At 40.6% G+C, this 19281-nt stretch overlaps 1 protein-coding gene across 2 annotated transcripts in view; it reads left to right on the top strand.

Annotated features, from left to right (window-relative positions):
- Positions 1-19281, top strand: part of usp48 (ubiquitin specific peptidase 48) — a 130935-nt gene that overhangs the window by 63134 nt on the left and 48520 nt on the right. For both annotated transcript variants that reach the window (XM_043675526.2, XM_087980644.1), the window contains 3 exons: positions 2685-2819; positions 4514-4663; positions 13620-13820. In XM_043675526.2, coding sequence (XP_043531461.1) covers positions 2685-2819; positions 4514-4663; positions 13620-13820 — 486 coding nt within the window. The remainder of the gene's footprint in view (positions 1-2684; positions 2820-4513; positions 4664-13619; positions 13821-19281) is intronic.

Consider the following 19281-nt stretch of genomic DNA (forward strand, 5'->3'; position numbering starts at 1 on the left):
AACCCAACCATCAGCTGCTTCATCAATGACCTTCCCTCCATCATAAGGTCAGGAGTGGGAATATTTGTACACCTCAGTAATGTTCAGTACCATTCGTGCCTCCTCAGGTACTGACGTAGTCCATTATCAAATGCAGCAATATACAAAGTTGGGCTGACCAGTGATAAATAAAATTCATGCTTTACAATTGCCAGTAAATGGTATTCTCTAGCAAGAGAGATTCTGGCCATCCCCAGTTGATATTCAGTGGCACTATCGTTGCTGAATCCCCATAATTAGCCTCTTGCAGGTGATAGTACCAGGAACTGGACCATCCATATAAATATAGTGGCTACAAGAAAATGTCAGTAGCTAGGAATCCTGTAGTGAGTAAATCACCTCCTGACTCCTTAGTGCCTCTCCACCATCCAAAAGGTAAAAATTAGGAGTGCGATGGAGTACTTCCAATTTGTCTGGGTGAGTGCAACTTCAGCGACACTTCAAGAAACTGGACCTGATTCAGGACAAAACAGCTCACCTGATTGGCACTGCATTCAGTCCTGATGCTCAGCATGTGTGCATCTACAAGATTCACTGCAGAAATTCACTAAGGCTTCTTACATGTCACTTTCCATAAAGGTAACATGGACCTGGAAGCATCACCTGCACGCTCCTCTGCAAGCCACTTCCTATCTTGGAAATGCAGTATTGGTCCTTCAGTGTTGCTGACTCAATATCTTGGAACTCCCTTCCTAACAGAATTGAGTGTATTTATACCAAATAGACTGCACTGGTGCAAGAAAGCAGGTCACAATCGCATTCTCAAGGCATGGGCAAAGTAATGATGGCCAATTAAGTGAAGTACACATTCTGTGAATAAAGTTTTTAAAATCTGATAGGAGGAAAACCTGCCAGCTGATCTCCTGTGTCATTATGACTGTATTTAGGAAACGAGTGTATACCCATTTCATTTTCCTTGAAATTGTCAACAAGCAACAGCCACCTCCCCCCACACCTTTTTGACTTTTGGAGCATCCTCCTCCAAGTTGGATGCCTACAGAAATTCTGTGCTGCCATCTGCCTAATGCATAAGAATGCAATCTTCATCTTAGGCCTAGTGCATGTGCAGACTGGGATCTGGCCAAGTTGACTTACCAGGCAAATGCTCTTCTCCATTTTCCTTCCATTCACACTATACCCCGTATCTCCACTGGTGTGGAGCTAATCTACTGGGCAAGCAGAAAACTGTTTAGCTGACGTGATGTTCAGTTCAGAACCAGGTACACCCCAACCTCTGTCATCAAACTGCAGTAGACAACTGGCATGTGTACCTGCTGAGACCAAGCTCCAAACCATTGGTAATATATTCATAGGGACATATGAAAGGTTGGGCCTTAGGCTCAGTATCTGGAAGACCATAGTCTTCTACCAGTCAACTCCTGAAACATATCACTGCCCTTAGGAGGATTTATAACGAGTCACTGGACAAAGTGGATCATTCCTATACCTTGGAAGCTTCCTCTGAATGAGAAGAGACATTGTCCTTAAAATTCAGCATCATCTACAATGTGCCAACAAGCCTCTGAGCATCTAAGGAGCAGCAGGTTGGATGGTAAAGACCTCCCACTTGGCACCTAGTTAATGATTTACAGGATTAGCAATGTTAACTGGCCCAATGTGTGTGTTGGAAACATGGACAGTTATGGCAGACATCTCAAATTCCTTGAGAAATATTAGCAGTAATGCGTCCACACAATGCTGCAAATCCAGTGGCAGAATAGACCTTCCAATATCAGTGTCTTCTATCAAGCTAACATGCACAATATTGTGGTGCTACATATTTGACTTCAAGGCAAGTTCCTTTCTGCCCTCGTGGTAGGTGAATACCAGGAGGCTGCCCTTGTGGTAGGTGAATACCAGGAGGCCAAAGGAAACATTTCCGGGATGTCCTTGTAACATCCCTAATAAATCTAATATCCCCACTGATTCCATGGAATCTCCAGCTGAAGACTGTCCAATTTAAAGAAGTAGGAACTTGGAAGAAGACAACTGTTTTGTGTTCCTGACTGACCCCGATGGAGGCCAAGTGCAAACAGAGGAAGGAACATATCAAAGTCAAAGCATCTCATCCACCTGCTTCAGTCAACAATACCTGTCATGGTTTGCATTTCCAATAGCCCATTATTTAGTTATTCCAGGGCCCACAGCACTAAAGTGGAAGAAAGCCATCCTCGATCCTGAGGGACTCCCAAGGAAAAGTGTTGGATTTGAAAGTGATAGCAAGATAGAACTGGGCGTCATCAATTTTCTTAGAATCTAATATGATATTTTCACATGATTTTGAAGAGCAGCAGCATATAGTTCAGATATGAAAATAATTGAACTCTGGTATTTTGCCTGACCACCTCATATTTGAAAGATTAACTTGAGTTGCTGTATTCAAATTAAGTCATATTGGTAAGTTGAATGTCTACACTTTGTCATTTGGAATATCTTGTTACAATGTTTCATAATATCATGTAAATATTATTGCTTTTATTTAAAAAAAAATGTACCATGCTAATTAGTGAGAGCAATCAACTCCTCCTCTTTAGTAGTCTAACCATTAGTTTTATTCCAGGTGTACCTAAAGATGTTATCTTGTCCTTTCTTGCACAGTTCAATTTTATCAGTATTGAAATGGTTTTTTTTTTGCATATTTTTAGCTGAACCTTCAAAGTCACAGACACGAAAACCCAAGTGTGTTAAAGGTGTTCACTGTTCGCGGAATGCTTACATGTTGGTGTACAGACGTAAAGTGGAAGGAGGCAAGGAAAAGGAAATAACTGTTCAACTCCCACGTAAGCATCCACAACTCAGTAAATTAGAATTCGTAGTACTTTCAGCTGGAAATGTGATGCCTTTTAATGTGGGTGATTTTTGTATCACATATTACTAAACATTGAAGTGTGGTTTGGAATTAAAGGGAAAGCAGTAGGGCAGGACTAGGCCATGCTGCATTACTGCCACGAGGATGACATACCTGCAGTTAGGCTCACCCAGGAGAATTAGAATTAGGTTTATTGTCACGTGTAGTCAAGTTACAAAAGAACAGGAGTACAATGAAAAGTGTACAATGTCGCCAACGCACAGTACCATCTTAGGCACCTAAGTACTGTTACGACACGGACGTGAGCCCCTCTATTAATTAAACCAAACACCCAGAAAAGCTCACCTCACTTGTAATCTGTTAAAGAGTGACAGAGAACTCACCAATTCCACTATTTAAGGAAAAAAATCAATAGAATTGTGAATTATTGTTTTAATGTTCACTTTTAGAGTTTAAAAAATTCAATTTTTTACCCTAAAAGTGAACCTTAAACAATAATTCACAATTCTAAGCTCCACTTTCTCCTAACTGCTTATTATCTGCCTCCAATTCTATAACAATATGCTGTTCCAATAAGACACTTACAAAATTGCATCAACTTAATTTCAAAACCACACAGCAGCTTTCGTGTTCTGTGTCTTTCTTCTTCCAGCTGAGGATCTCCCTGGGTCATCGTCTTTCTTTTTACTGCGAATATGTTTCATATGAAAAGGTACCTTTGATAGAGTATTTCTAAGTTCTTGGAGAGCAGGGTGTTAACTCTGCAGAAGTTTCTGTCTCGATGACAGTTGCGCTGTCTCAAATTTTCAAAATGTCAGCATTGTTATACTTCCAACATCAGATCGTCTCATTGGTTCAATGTTGGTGGCAATACAATGGATTCAGTCTTGGATTTTAGTACCCTGGGGCATAATTTAACCTGGTTAAATTAGAATTGTTGTCAAAACAGATACCAAAACTCAGGTAGTCATTTCATAGCCAAATGTTACAACTTCTTAATTTTCCAGTACACTCTGGAACTGCCAATTAGTCATATATAGGTGCTTGTAAGTTCTCAGTTCAAAACAGCATTCTCTATCTTAAATGTACAGTAAATGCCTTCAACTTCATAACAGCACAAAAAATAGAGAAAATAAGGAAGAAATGTTACACTACATTACAGGTATACATAGTATAAGTATACATTAGGAAAATAAGAAATAAACGTAAAATTATTAACACTGCCATCTTTCTATAAGAGGCTTCCATGTGGTCTGACCAAGCTACACCAGTTCCCAAGCAGGAGCCAACTTTGCTCCAGTCCATTGGCAGCTCTCCCGGTCTGTTTTTTGTGTCACTGGTTGTTCCCACTCCATTTAAGCTAAATAATCTGAATTTGTACAGTGAAGTTTTGTTTTCAGAAAAGCTATTTGGTTTATAGTACAACGTACATCTCCATGTTGGAAGAAACCTGCATTAACAGCCTCCAGTGATTTTCAAAATTAAAATGCCAGTATATCTATTATATTATGAAATTAATTGAGTAAAGATTGCTTCTAATTATTATTGTTCAGAATGTTGAAATGTTTTTCCCCATTGCATGCAGTGGAGATATTTGATTTACATACGGCTCTACATATGTAAACTTTTGGTTTTTGAAGACCTTTCATTTATTTTTGTTTGCAGCACATTTACAAAAAATGGTTGAACGTGATAACAAAAAATTTGAGGAGTGGTGCATGGAAATGGCTGAGATGCGGAAGCAGAGTGTGGACAAAGGCAAAGCCAAGCATGAGGAGGTGCAAGAGCTCTTTAACATGTTACCAGCTAAAGAAGGTCTGTAAATTTATTGGAGGGTAGAGTTCACATTTAATATGTCCATCTATCTGAACAATTTCTTTTGGAAAAAACCTATTCAATTTACTCAGTAAATCTGTCCCGCAGAGATGACAGCGTGTACGTAATAGTAGAAAGTTGCTTGATCCTGTCAGAGAAGTTAAACCTATCAACCATTATTTTGAGTGGTTTTATTCTCTGGCAAGGAAAACCATTCCAAGTCTAAATTAAAAATTGTAGCTAGTGCACCCCCACATTGCCCAGCTATCCCGTTGTGAACAAAAGGCCATACAAGCAGAAGACTTGCTTTGTGTTTCAGTGGAGGCCGTTGAGCTCTGTCTTGCTCAATTATTCTCTGCTAGGTAAGGGGAGTATTAGTCCAATCCCTAATCTTGATTGACTAATTTAGTGATATATGCTGCCGAATGAGTAGACAAGTGAAATTAGATAGAAAAATGTCAATTATTGATTGAGAGTCAGTGTTCTTCCTTTTATATATGAAGGCCTGAAGTTTTTGTGATAGGAGGAAAAGTTATTCTAATGCCGCTCACTGTTATTAAAGAGAAAGTCAAATTGTAGCATCTAGTGACTGCTCCTGCCCAGAAAATTGTTATTGCTGCCTGATATGACCTGCTTCTTCATAAGCCTGTTGTCCCAGGATATCACTGCGAGACTGTGCTTTCAAATACATCAGGACCATGGCATTGCAATACTTTCTTGTTACCCACGAAACTTGCCATAAAAAGGTGAGGTTTATCCATTCAAATGTAAGTGACTTTTTTCACATCGTATTTGTTTTTAATTATAATTAATCAAATTGAGGAATCCACATAGTGACACAGCCTTCAAGCAAGGGAATAAAGAATGGGAAGTATAAGTTATATTTAAATAATTGTATAGAAAGCGACATAAAGATTATACACACGATTGTAGGAGAGGCAAAGGAAAAAAAACAGAAATGCTTACTTAAAGAAACATTGAATGTTCTTTTGGGGAAGGAGATTCCATGCTTTTTAGCTTTTCTGGGCTAGAGAGGGTGGTGGTATGCCATTTAAAAGGAAAACTGTTTGTACCTCAACGGTCTCACTAACCTTTTTTTCATCTGTCTTCAGTGTGACTTTTGTCGCTGCCTTAAGTTCGTTCCATGACAGTGATATATGTGCAGATTTATTTGGTAAAAACTTCAATAGCATAGTCTCTAGAGGAGTAGATTATCATTGACAGCTTCTGAATTTGCATTTCACACGGTTTTGCTAAGAGTTAGCAAGCTATCTATTTGCCCTGTAATAACTTTGAATGCTGTTGGCATTCCCATTATTAATACACCAAAATCAAAGCCTAATCTTGTTTCAAAGAGAAACAGAAATAATTTAGCTTCACTCATTTCTTACTAAGATTTGCAATTCTCAAAGCTGCATTGATGCTGCCATGTCCTGGTCAATGGCGAATGCATGTTAGTGACCCCGAGTTTTGAACTGTTCTGAGTGAAAACATTTGGGCGGCATGGGTATGGGCAATTAGGGTTAAAGGGAGGGAAAGGGCGGGTGGGGGGGGGTGGAATAGCACTGGAGAAGATGTTAAGAAGATAGAAAGAAGGCAAAACTAAAGATTCTATACGTGCATAGCATTCCAATCAAAGTAAATGAAGTGATAGCAACATTGAAGTAAATATAGACAATTTGAAAGCCATTATAGAGACGTGGCTTCAGGAAGACACAATATTCGGGGTGAGTAACATTCATGAAAATTAGAAAAATTGTTAAAGGAGGGTTAGCACTGTAAATTAAGGATGGCATTTGTAGAACAGTTTGGAGGTCCAGTTGTGGAATTGGCTTGGAGGAAGACAAGGAATAGTAGGGAAAAGGTTGGGTCTACGACTAGTATTTTAAATCTAAATGAGGGCAATTATATGGGCATGAAAGCTGAGCTCACTAAAGTGAACTGGCATACTGTTATGGACTAGGCCAGACCACTCAAAACATTCTTAAGCAGGCAGCCCCAGACCATAATTTTGCAATTTGTTTCGGTAAGCGTACTGTGACAATTACCCAGAGTAAGCTAGCTCAGTTGACTACTAGATTTTAAAACAGACAAAAATTTAGTCACAAAATTACACAATGAAACACAAAGAACAGAACAAAGAACCTCTACAGAGCTCAACATATCCAACTAGACTTAATTATGCTGTTCCGGATATACACAACAGTCCCAATAAGCCAACTCCCTTTAAAACCCAGTATAAATGGAACACGCTTATAGGTTGAAGTTGAAGGGCAGAAAAGAGAGAGAAAGTTTCCACGCAGCTCCCTGTTGAACTTCCCAGTTCAAGACTGAACTAAAGCCAGCTCAGCCCAGCTATAGAGCTGACCAGTCCCCTCTCTTTATACTTCTAAAGCATGACCACTTTAGCCTGAAGTCTCATCTGTTTACATATAAACAAAAGGCTTCTCTAAATCCTTTTCATCTATGTACCAAACCAGACTGATTGGACCCCGGCCCAGTTTATTGCCCCTCTGAAAGAAAATCAAGGACAGAGTCTCCTTGAACCAAGGAACGGCTTTTAGGAAGAAAGGGACTAGCGTTGTGATGATACTAAGCTAAAGTCAGACCATAGATGCATAGTGTTTAAGGGAATTTTTTTTTAACAGAGTACTTGGAATAAATGTACTCTGACTATGCAAAGTTCTTAAGAGAAGACTTACCATCTTTGGTTAACTAAAGTTAATGAAAGCCTCAAATGTAAGGAAAAACATGAAATCGGGCAAAGATGAGTGTTGGCCATAATATTGGTCAAGACATAAGTGATGGCAGCAAGTGACTAAAAGGTTAATCAAGAAATTGGACTGAAAGCAAGCTAGCTCAGAAAATAAGAACAGATAGCAAGAGTTTGTGTAGGTATGTTTTTAAAGAAAGGAAAAATTAATAAGTGAGTGTTGGTCCTCCAGAGGGTGAGAAAGTGGAGTTTATAGTAGATAATAAAGAAATGGCAGAGGTGATCGATGGGTCTCGAGAGATTGTTAATGAGGTAGTAGATGTGGTGTTAATTTTCTAAAGTAGTCATGATTCGGAGATGCCGGTGTTGGACTGGGGTGTACAAAGTTAAAAATCACACGACACCAGGTTATAGTCCAACAGGTTTAATTGGAAGCACACGAGCTTTCGGAGTGACGCTCCTTCATCAGGTGATTGTGACAATCACCTGATGAAGAAGCGTCGCTCCGAAAGCTCGTGTGCTTCCAATTAAACCTGTTGGACTATAACCTGGTGTTGTGTGATTTTTAACTTAATTTTCTAAAGTTGCTTTGTTCCATCAGACTGAAAAATAGCAAATCTCACCTCAATTCAGGAAAGGTGGCAGCAAACAGGATACAGTAGACTAGTTATCTTGATTTCTGTTGTGAGAAAGGTGCTAGAATTGATCCAAGAGAATATAGCTATGCACTTGGAAAACTTGAAGGGAATCTGGAAAGTTAACCAACAGAATCGGCCAAGGGGAAATAATGTTCAACCAATTAGTGGAGTTATTCGAAGGCATAACATGTACTTTGCATTAAGAGGAATGTGTAGAATTACTGCACTTGGATTTCCAGAAGATGGTTAGTAAGAAACATAAAAAACTTGACCGGTGTAGGCAAATCCAGCCCTTTGAGCATCCTCTGCCATTAGGTGGGCTCATAGCTTATCCTCCATTCCAATGCCATATTCCCACTTTCTCCAAATATCCTTTGGTGTATTGAAAATTCACCTCATAAGATTCCTCTGCTTCATAAAGGTAAGCAACAAACTATGTTAAGTTTGCTATCCTGTTAAAAACTTAAGAACTAGGACTGGGCAATTTCATCCCTCGTGCCTGCTCCACTATTTTCTCCAATCACGGCCGATCTAATCTTGGCCTCAATTCTCTCTTCCTGTCATCTCACCATAATTCTCAATCCACATCTAATTAAAAATCTGTGTCTCTCCTCAAATGTAGTCAGTGTCCCAGTGTCCGCCATGCTCGAATAGAAAATTCTACAGATTCAGTACCCTTTCAGAGAAGTAATTCATCATTTGTTTTAAATCTGCCACCCATTAGCCTAAATTATAGCCTAACTTACTAGGTTGCTTCACAAGCGAGAGTATTTGTTCTGCGCCTTCATTGTCAGTCCTCTCTGCCACCTTAGATATTGCAAATAAATCTCCTTTCATCCTTCTAAACTCTGGCAAAACCACTCAATCTCACCTTTTCGTCTCTGGAATTAAGTGAACCTTCTCCAAACTGCGTCAAATGCAGTTACATCCTTTCTCTAGTAAGAAACTGGATTCCAGCAGTGGTCTCACCAATGCTTTGTCTCATTGCAACAATATGTCCCTGCTTTTATAGTCTATCAGGTTAGCAATAAATTTAGAGATTCTGTCTGTTCTCTCTATTACATGCCACACCTGCACACAGGCTTTCTGCAACTTATGAATGAGGGCATCCAGATTGTGAAGTTTCTCTCCATATAAATAATAACTTGTCTTTTCATTTTTCTAACCAAAATATATAACTTCATGCTTTGATTAGATTAGATTCCCTACAATGTGAAAGCAGGCCCTTCAGCCCAACAAGTGCACACCGACCCTCCGAAGAGTAACCCACCCAGACCCACTTCCCTCTGACAAATGCACCGAACACTATGGGCCATTTGGCATGGTCACTTAACCTGATCTGCACATCTTTGGACTGTGGGAGGAAACCAGAGCACCCAGAGGAAACCCACGCAGACACTGGGAGAATGTGCAAACTCCAAACAAGACAGTCGCCCAAGGTTGGAATCGAACCTGGGACCCTGGTGCTGTGAGGCAGCAGTGCTAACCACTGAGCCACCATGCCGCCCCGTAAAAGCCTACTGCACCTGGTATTCCCAGGCGGTCTCCCATCCAAGTACTAACAAGGCCTGAGTCTGCTTAGCTTCCGAGATCGGGCATTTTCAGACTTAACACATTAAATTCTATTTGCCATACTTTGACCTGTTATCTAGCCTATCAATGTCCGTTGGATTTATTTTAGTCTTGGAGCAACACAGACTCTTCAGTCTAACTCTTCCATGCTGACCAAGTTTCTCAAACTAAACTAGTCCCATTTGAATGCATTTGGCCCCTATCCCTCTGAAACCTTTCTATTCATGTACCATCCAAATGATTTTTACATGTTGTAACTGTACCTGCATCTACCATTTCCTCTGGCAGTTCATTCCATATGCAAGCCACCCTCTGTGTTTTTAAAAAGACGTTGCAAGATTCTCTTTTTTTAAATCTTTCTCCTCTCGCCTTAAAAATGTGCCCCCTAGTTTTGAACTCTCCCATCCCAGGGAAAAGACTGTTGCTATTCACCTTATCTATGATTTTATAAACCTCCTATAAGGTCGCCCCTCAACCTCCCACACTCCAGTGAAAGAAGTCCCAGCCTATACAGCATCTCCTTATAACTCAAACATTCCAGTTCTAGCAGCATCCTAGTCCATCTTTTCTGAACCTTCTCCAGTTTAACAATATTCTTTCTGTAACAGAGCGACCAGAACTGTACACAGTACAGGTAGTTCCCCTACAATGCGAGCTTATTAAACATGATTTGTGAATTGCCGACCTTTTTTTTTAAAAATATGAAGCGAGCTCCCATCCGCTGTTACATGATTCTCATCCCAGGCACGAGGTGTCGTGGTGCGCGGAGGACTGGTCTCCAGTCGGTGTCACGTGATCAGTCGGCTCGTGAAGAGCTTCTTGAAGAGTATTGTGAAATATTTTTTCTAGTGGACTTGGAAAAGTATTGTGAAAATGTCTCTACAGCCTGAGGACAAGAAGCTGCGAGCAATCTGTTAATTTAAAAGCTTAGTGTTGAGACAAGAGTGAAATTTCACTGGAATTGACTAATAGTAAAAGGATAGTGTTGAGGAGCAGTTTGAAACTTGGCTTTGTTATTTTATATTAAGAGCTTTTTTCTCTTTGTTGTTTAAAAAATATGTTTAGATGTTAAAGAATACAAGCAGACTCTGTCTGTGACTAATCACTATGGTAACCAACTGCAAAAGAATCACCAGTGCAGTCAGTTCTGCTATAACGCAGTTGATTCGTGCTCATGCAATCCATGGTGTAAGAAAATTGTGTAATAGCAGTACCATTTAAACTAATGGGATGGGAATCGTGTTATAACCAATACACACTTTAAAGTTGGCGCTTTAGAAACAGTCCCCAATTTGTCAGTCACGAATTCACATTAATGAAACGCGCATTATAGCAGAATGACCTGTACAGGTACTTGGACATGGTCAGTTAGCTGCTCAGAGTGATCTGAGTCAGGAAACTCTGCACATAGTGGGTGAGGGAGAGAAAGGTGGGTGGCAAGCTGTTACTTTTGGTGCATGTGTGCAGATGCCCTGAGGGGGTGAATAGGCTGTGCAAAAGAGACTTGAGTTAGTCAGGGTCAGATGTTAGTGAGGATGAGAATGAGTGGGGAAGATGTTGCAGGAAATGGTAGGTTCAGTAGCGGAGATAGTGAGTGTGAGGTATCAAGGTGAAACTGGGGCACTTTCACTGAGCTAGTTAAGAAGATCAGTTATCTTCTCCACCCTGCCAGTGATGCCAAGTTTGGGTTCTGCCAGGCCAATCAGCACGTAACCTCATTACAGCCTTGTTTGAAAATGGACAAAAGAGCTAAATTCCAGAGGTGAGGTGAGAGTGACAGCCTTGACATCAAGGCTGCATTCGACTGTGTAGTATCAAGGAATGCTAGCAAACCTGGAATCAATGGGAATTAGGGGGAAAACTGTTTCTACTGATTGAAGTCATATCTGGCACAAAGAATTGGAGGTGGTTATTGGAGAGCTGTCATCTCCGCTCCAAGAGATCTCTGCACGAGTTCCTCAGGGAAATGTCCTCGGCCCAGCCATCTTTAGCTAATTCATCAAGACTTTCCCTCCATCAGCACCATGCATGACTCCTCAAATACTGAAGCAGCCTATATTCAAATACAACAAAATCTGGACAACAACCAGGTTTGGACTAACAACTGGCAAGCAACATTCATGCCAGACAATGACCATTTCCAATAGGAGACAATCTAACCACTGCCATTTGTCATTCAATGTTGTTATGATTGGTGAGTTCCCCACAACCAATATCCTGGGGGGGGGTTACCATTGACCAGAAATGCAACTGGACTCACCACATAAGCACAGTAGCTACAATGGCATGTCTTAAGCTAGGAACGCTGAAATGAGAGACTCCCCTCCTGAGTCCCTAAATCCTGCCCATCAAGTACCATCGCAAGTCAGGAGTGTGATGAAATACTCCCCATTTGCATGGATGGGTGCAGCTCCAACGATACTCAAGAAATTTGGCACCACCCAGGACAAAGCTGCATGCTTGATTCGCACCAGATCCACAAGTATCCACTTTTTTTTCATCGGCACTCAGTAGAAATAGTGTGTGCCATCAGCAAAATGTACTGCAGAAATTCACCAAAAATTCTTAGATAGCAACTTCCAAACTCTTAACCACTTCCATCCACAAGGACAAGGGCAGCAGATACAGGCGAACACCACTTCCTACAAGTTCCCTCCAAATCGTTCACCATTTTGACTTGGAAATATATTGCCATTCTTCCACTGTCATGGTGCAAAGCCTGGAATTTCCTCCCAAGTGGAATTGAGAGTCTACCTACCAAATATACGCAGCATCGGTTCAAGAAGGCAGCTCACCATCACCTTCTCACTGGCAGCTAATAAAAATTGGCTAGCCAATGACACATGTCCCATCTGTGAATTAAGAAAAAGAGATTGACTTCAATTTAAGGATGTTATGCTTCAGTTTTGCGGAGCATTGGTGAGACCACAACTCAATATGCTGCACAGTTTTTGTATATTTATTGGAAGTAAACACACTGGAGCCAGTCCAGAAGTGGTTTATTCCATTGTTAGCTGAAATGAGTGGATTCTCTTTTGAGAAAAGGTTGAATGTACTGGAGTTTAGAAATGTGCGGAATTGAAGCTTTTAAGATCCTAAGTGGCCTTGACAAGGTGAACATAGAAAAGATGTTTCCTCTTGTAGGTCAATCCAGAACCAGAGGATAACGTTTTAAAACTAGGTGCCCTTCCAGGACAAAGATGAGAATTTTTTTTTCTGAAAGGTGGAGGAGGCAGGGTCATTAAATATATTTAAGACAGAGGTGGAGAGGTTAGGCAGGGAATCAAGGGTTATCAGGGTTAGATAAGAATATGGAATTTGAAACATGAGCAGACAAGCTGTGACCACTTGAGATCAAATAGTCTAATTTTCCTATTTTGTATTGCCGCTCCTCAGAAGATTTGGGCAGGACTTGTTTCCTGTAATAATTTGAGAGGCAATGTGGGAAGTGTAGTACGTTTGGAAGGCCTCGGTCACTTTGCATCTATAATTCCCATTGCTTTGTATCAACCGAGTTCTTTTCATCTCCTGTGTCTCAAATACTGGAGGTTGATAGTCAACAATCCATTATTATTGCATCATGCTGGAATGGAAGGGGGCAAACTTAATGAAATGTTTTCCATCTCAGTATATGTCTCAGTAAATCATGTTGCAATCAGCTATTATGTCTCTTTGCCACCATCCCCCTTCCCCAAAGCATACTACCAGTAATGGTGTAAACTTTTTTTAAAATCTTAACCATGTCTTCCGCAAGCATGACATGCAATATAAAGTTCCAAGTGTGACCAGTCCATTGAGGTGTCTCCCAAATAACCGTTTATTAAGTTTGAGTTTGCAGTATGAATTACGACAGTAAATGTGGTCACTCAGTCTGTCACATGTACACAGCCGCCTGCACTTATTGTTTCCTGCACAAATGAACACTGCCTGTATACCTGCTGAAGATTATCTGAAAACTTTATTTCATATGTCTCATTAAAGTAGCTAGTTAAATGTTTGCTAGTGTAAAGTTTCTGGATTTTTTTTGTTTTAGATGAGCACTATGAATTTCTACCAGTGGACTGGTTACGGAAGTGGCTGGATGACTCGGCAGTAACAAAACCAATTGATAATTCTTGCCACCTGTGTGCACATAACAGACTTATTCCTGATAAAATCTGTGATGTCAAAAGGATTTCTCAGAAAGCAGCTGATATCTTCTATGCTAGATATGGAGGTGGTCCAAGGTTGGATGGTAAGTAAACCAGTTTTATAATGTTTTGAGTAAAAGGTCTGCAGAGTTGACTGTGGCCAAAAGCTCTTGAGTTAACTGAAGCTAAATTTATAAAGCTTTGTTAAATTGGTTGGTTGGTTTGAATTTACTGCAATCTGTCAGCATGTGTGTGTACTTGGCAAATGAGTTTCCATGTAGATCCTGTAAGGTGGTACATTTTAATAATAAAAAAAGACGTTTCTGCAAAAATAGCCTCTTACACAGCGGCACAAAGGAAACTGATTGCAGGTAATAAAAAGCGCTCAGTAGTTACCGAGGATAATAAGGTCAGTTTAGAATAAAGCAAACAAAACATTGGGAATCACTGCTATAGGGTCAGAATTCAAAAAAAGAGAAATTTTCTAAAATGTGGGAAGAATCGCAAATAGATCACAATGTGTACTATATGGAATTCAGGTCTCCAGACTATTAAAAAGGATATTGCAGAACTGAATGTACAAAAGAAAGTACTATTGGAACTGAGATTGTATCTATCAAGAAACATAGAACATTACAACGCAGTATAGACCCTTCAGCACTCTGATGTTGTGCCAACCTGTGAAACCAGTCTGCCACCCATCTAACCTACACTATTCCATTGTGATCTGTATGTTTATCTAATGACCATTTAAATGCCCTCAAAGTTGGCACATCTACTACTTTTGCAGGCAGGGCGTGTCACACCGTTATTGCTCTGAGTAAAGAAACTATCTCTGTCAACTATCCTATATCTATTATCCCTCAACTTAAAGCTATGTCCCCTCATGCTAGCCATCACCATCCAAGGAGAAAGACTCTCATTGTCCACCCTATTTAACTCTCTGATCATCTTGTATGTCTCTATTAAGTCATCTCTCAACCTTCTTCTCTAACGAAAACAGCCTCAAGTCCCTCAGCCTTTCCTCATGAGACCTTCCCTCCATACCAGGTAATAACCTGGTAAATCTCTTCTGCATCCTTTCCAACGCTTCCATGTCCTTTGTATAAAGCCGTGACCAGAACTGTAAGCAATATTATAAGTGCAGCTGCACCAGAGTTTTGTAGAGCTGCAGTATGATCTCATGGCTGCGAAACTCGATTCCTCTACCAGTAAAGGTTAACAGAAAGTATGTCTTCTTAACAACCCTATCAACCTGGGCGCCAACTTTCAAGGATCAATGTACATGGATACTGAGATCACTCTGCTCTTCCACCCTACCAAAAGTCTTGCCATTAGCCCAGTGCTCTGTATTCCTGTTACTCTTTCCAATATGAATCATCTCTCACTTTTCCACGTTAAACTCCATTTGCCACCTCTCAGCCCAGCCCTGCAGCTTATCTATGCCCCTCTGTAACCTGCAACATCCTTCAACACTGTCCAGAGCTCAACCAACCTTAGTGTCATCCGCAAATTTACTAACCCATCCTTCTATGCCCTCAGAGTCATAAATGACAAACAGCAGTGGCTCCAAAAGATCCATGCGGTATGCCACTAGTAACTGAACTCCAAGATGAACATTTCCCATGAACCACCACCCTCTGTCTTCTTTCAGCTAGCCAATTTCTGATCCAAACTGCTAAATCATCCTCAATGCCATGCCTCTGTATTTTCTGCAATAGCCTGCTATGGGGAACCTTATCAAACACTTTACCTTCATCCACCTGTTTGGTCACCTTCTCAAAGAACTCAGGGCACGACCCACCCTTCACAAAACTGTGGCGACTATCCCTAATCAAGTTATTTCTTTCTAGATGATTATAAATCCTATATCTTATAATCCTATCTCTTTTAGTCCTTTCCAATGCTTACCCACAGCCAAAGTAAGGCTCAGTGGTCTATAATTACCAGGGTTGTCCCTGCTCCCCTTTTTGAACAAGAGGGCAACATTTGATTAGATTAGATTAGATTAGATTAGATTACTTACAGTATGGAAACAGGCCCTTCGGCCCAACAAGTCCACACCGACCCGCCGAAGCGCAACCCACCCATACCCCTACATTTACCCCTTTAACCTAACACTACGGGCAATTTAGCATGGCCAATTCACCTGACCCGCACATTTTTTGGATTGTGGGAGGAAACCGGAGCACCCGGAGGAAACCCACGCAGACACTGGGAGAACGTGCAAACTCCACACAGTCAGTCGCCTGAGTCGGGAATTGAACCCGGGTCTCTGGCGCTGTGAGGCAGCAGTGCTAACCACTGTGCCACCGTGCCGCCCATTTGCTATCCTCCAGTTTTCTGGCACTATTCCTGTAGGCAATGATGACATAAAGATCCAAGCCAAAGGTTCTGCAATCTCCTCTCTTCCCAGATAAACCCCATCTGCCTCAGGGGACTTATTAATTTTCATACTTGCGAGAATTGTCAGCACCATCTCCTTATGAATCTCAATTCCGTCTAGTCTGATAGCCTGTATCTCAGTATTCTCCTCGACAGCATTGTCTTTTTCCATACAAAAGATATTCATTTAGTGCCTCTCCTGTCCCCTCGGACTCCACACACAATTTCCCACTACTGCCCTTGACTGACCTTCATTTTAGTCAAAAGTGAGCACTACTGGAAACCAGCGTCTAGATTAGAGTGGTGCTGGAAAAGCCCTTCATTCCTGATGAAGGGCTTTTGCCCGAAACATCGATTTTCCTGCTCCTCGGATGCTGCTTGACCTGCGGTGCTTTTCCAGCACTACTCTAACCCTGACCTTAATTTTACTCTAGTCAGTCTTTTATTCCTGACATATCTATAGAAAGCTTTAGGTTTTTCCTTGATTCTACCTTCCAAAGACTTCTCATGTTCCCTCCTGGCTCTCCTTAACTCTCTGGTTAAGACCTTCCTGGGTAACATGTAACTCACAAGTGCTCTAACTGAGCCTTCACGCCTCATCCTAACATAAGCCGCCGCCTTCCTCTTGACAAGAGATTCAACTTAGCGTCATAGAGATGTACAGCATGGAAACAGACCCTTCGATCCAACACGTCCAGATATCCCAACCCAATCTCATCCCACCTGCCGGCACCTGGCTTTATTAAACCACAGCTCCCTTGCTCGATCCCTTTCTCCGTCCTTGACAGGTACATATTTATCAAGAAGCTGCTTCTCTGGAGAAGAGAGTGCTTGTTGGTGAAGTGATAGTTGTCACAACGTTACATAAAGGTTTGATGGGTGGGATATAGGAAAGCTGTTTCCACTTGGGGAGAACAGAACTAGTCATAAATATGAAAATAGTCACTAATTAATCTAGTAGGAAGTACAGGAGAGGTTTCAGTTTCCATAGAATTATTGGAATATGGAGTCCCCTATCACAGCACGTAGTTGAAGCAACTAGTAAAGATTTATTTCTGGGGAAGTCAGATATATGTGAAGGAGAAAATAGATTAGCTGAAGTTGGATGAGTGGAGGTTCACGTGGAACATAAATGCTGTGGGTTTGTTTAGTCTGTTCCTGTTTAAAATTGTATGTTAATTTCCTTTCTTTAGTTTTTCCAAAGATGTGTTTCCAATTTGTTTTGACCTTTTTTTTTACTACCTTTGGCATTACTTTCTTTTCAGTTTGAAAAAACTTTTTATGGTGCACAAAAATGCTGTATTACCCCTGCTGCATTTTCAAAACTTTTTTTTAAGCGTTGCTCATTGGCATGTTCCAACCCCCCCCCATGATTCTGTATTGCTTAGAGTTGGGCATAGTAGATGTAGCTTATCATTACCCTGTGTGTCTCAGTCTGGATCCTGCCTCACTGCAGCTGCAAGCTTCTCCCATGAGTTAAAATTTAAATGCGGGATTGCAGCAGGGAGGATCCTTACAGTATTTAAACCTACCAGACATGAACTTAAATAAATTATGAAAAGTTGCCATGAGGTACAGTTCATTGTCTGAACATTTTGTAAATCCATATCAAACTTTGTTTACCTTCGGTGATAACAAATGGAAGTGGTGTGTGGCACCCTTTTCCAGATATTTTTGCACACTCACCGAAAACAGAGAAGCCGATCTCTGAATTTCCACTGCGAGTTCAGTAGAAGTACTAATCTGCAACAATTTTACACCGTTGTTACATCTGTTGAATTAATGTGCCCGAAGATCATCATAAATATAGATAGCTCTTTTCCTGTGCTCTTGATTTCTTGACTCATAATTTACAGACATTTTGGTGTGTTTTCCAAGCTCTGCAAGCTGCCTACTATGAACTGATTCAAGGAATGGCAGCCCTTTAGGTGAGATTTGCCAGCTTTGGTGAATTTAGTTGATCTACACCCATGTTGACACTGTCAAGTAGTTCATTGTTTCCAATCGGTGTTTTTCTTTCAAAACTCATTATTGTCATCCCATTCCTCCCCTCCAGTCCTAAGAGAAACCTCACTCACACCTTCACTAGGTGCTAACACTTGAACAGTAGAATCATGTCAAGAAAAAAATTTGATATGTACTTGTATTCTGTTCTCGGAACTAATATGGAAAGTTATTATTTGCTAATAACTGCACCTTTCTTGAGTTTTAGGCCAAGGTACTACCATCTACAATTTGGCAACCTTCAGCTCCACTTTTGCTTTCTTTGCTGAATAAATGTCATGGAAAAGATTCAGCTGCTCCCAATTGAAATGGATTTCATGCTCTTAACAACATGATCTTACCTTAGATGAATTCAAATCAGTCAGCTTGAGGAACATTTTCCTTTCATGCACATCCGTCTGAAAATGGGGACAGGAGAGAAGAGAACCTTTTTCATTTGGTGTCAGGAAGAGGTCGGAAGTAATTGAGACATTGTTTTCAGACTGGTTAAAATTTTATTTAAAAAACGTTAGCATGGTGTTAGCATTTGAGTCAACTTTAATCTGTGCAGAGTATTTACCTGTGGGTCAGCAGCCAGCTCTCAACATCTGAGAGAGTTATTGTTTTAAAATCGAGTAGCCAGCATGTTATGAAACTTAATAGTAAAATTATTGTCTCAAGGACATGCTACAGCTGGGAAACTTGGTATCTTTCATTGGGTCGGAGGTGGTGTAGAGTATATGCGAAATTCAGTGTGACAATAAAGAACATACAGTACCTTTCATGTTGTCACTTTGAATAATATTTGAAAATATATCTTGTCCAATGTCTTGACCCCACATTCAAACTTTCTTAAATATTGTTTATTTAACCTGGGGGACATCAGCTAATAGTATAAATCTGGCAATTCACAAAGATGACTGTAGGGAATGGATAAACCACGTGGCAGTAGTAACAGTCTTAAGAGTTTGGTGTCATGTTGAGTGAGCATTGCTCTGCATCAGATCTGTGATATTGGTCTTTGAGTTGCTCAGTGTTGACCTAGGCTGATAAAATATAGTGTAATTTACTAATAAATGACATAAAACATTTTCCATTTTGTTTTAATTTGTCTTGACTGTGATTGGGAGTTTGTGCCATGTTGTTGTGGTTCTGTTCGCCGAGCTGGAAGTTTTTGTTGCAAACGTTTCGTCCCCT

This window comes from Chiloscyllium plagiosum, unplaced genomic scaffold (genome assembly GCF_037043375.1).
Source record: "Chiloscyllium plagiosum isolate Xiang-an unplaced genomic scaffold, Cpla_swu_hap1 HiC_scaffold_37, whole genome shotgun sequence".
In the NCBI taxonomy this organism is placed as follows: Eukaryota; Metazoa; Chordata; class Chondrichthyes; order Orectolobiformes; family Hemiscylliidae; genus Chiloscyllium; species Chiloscyllium plagiosum.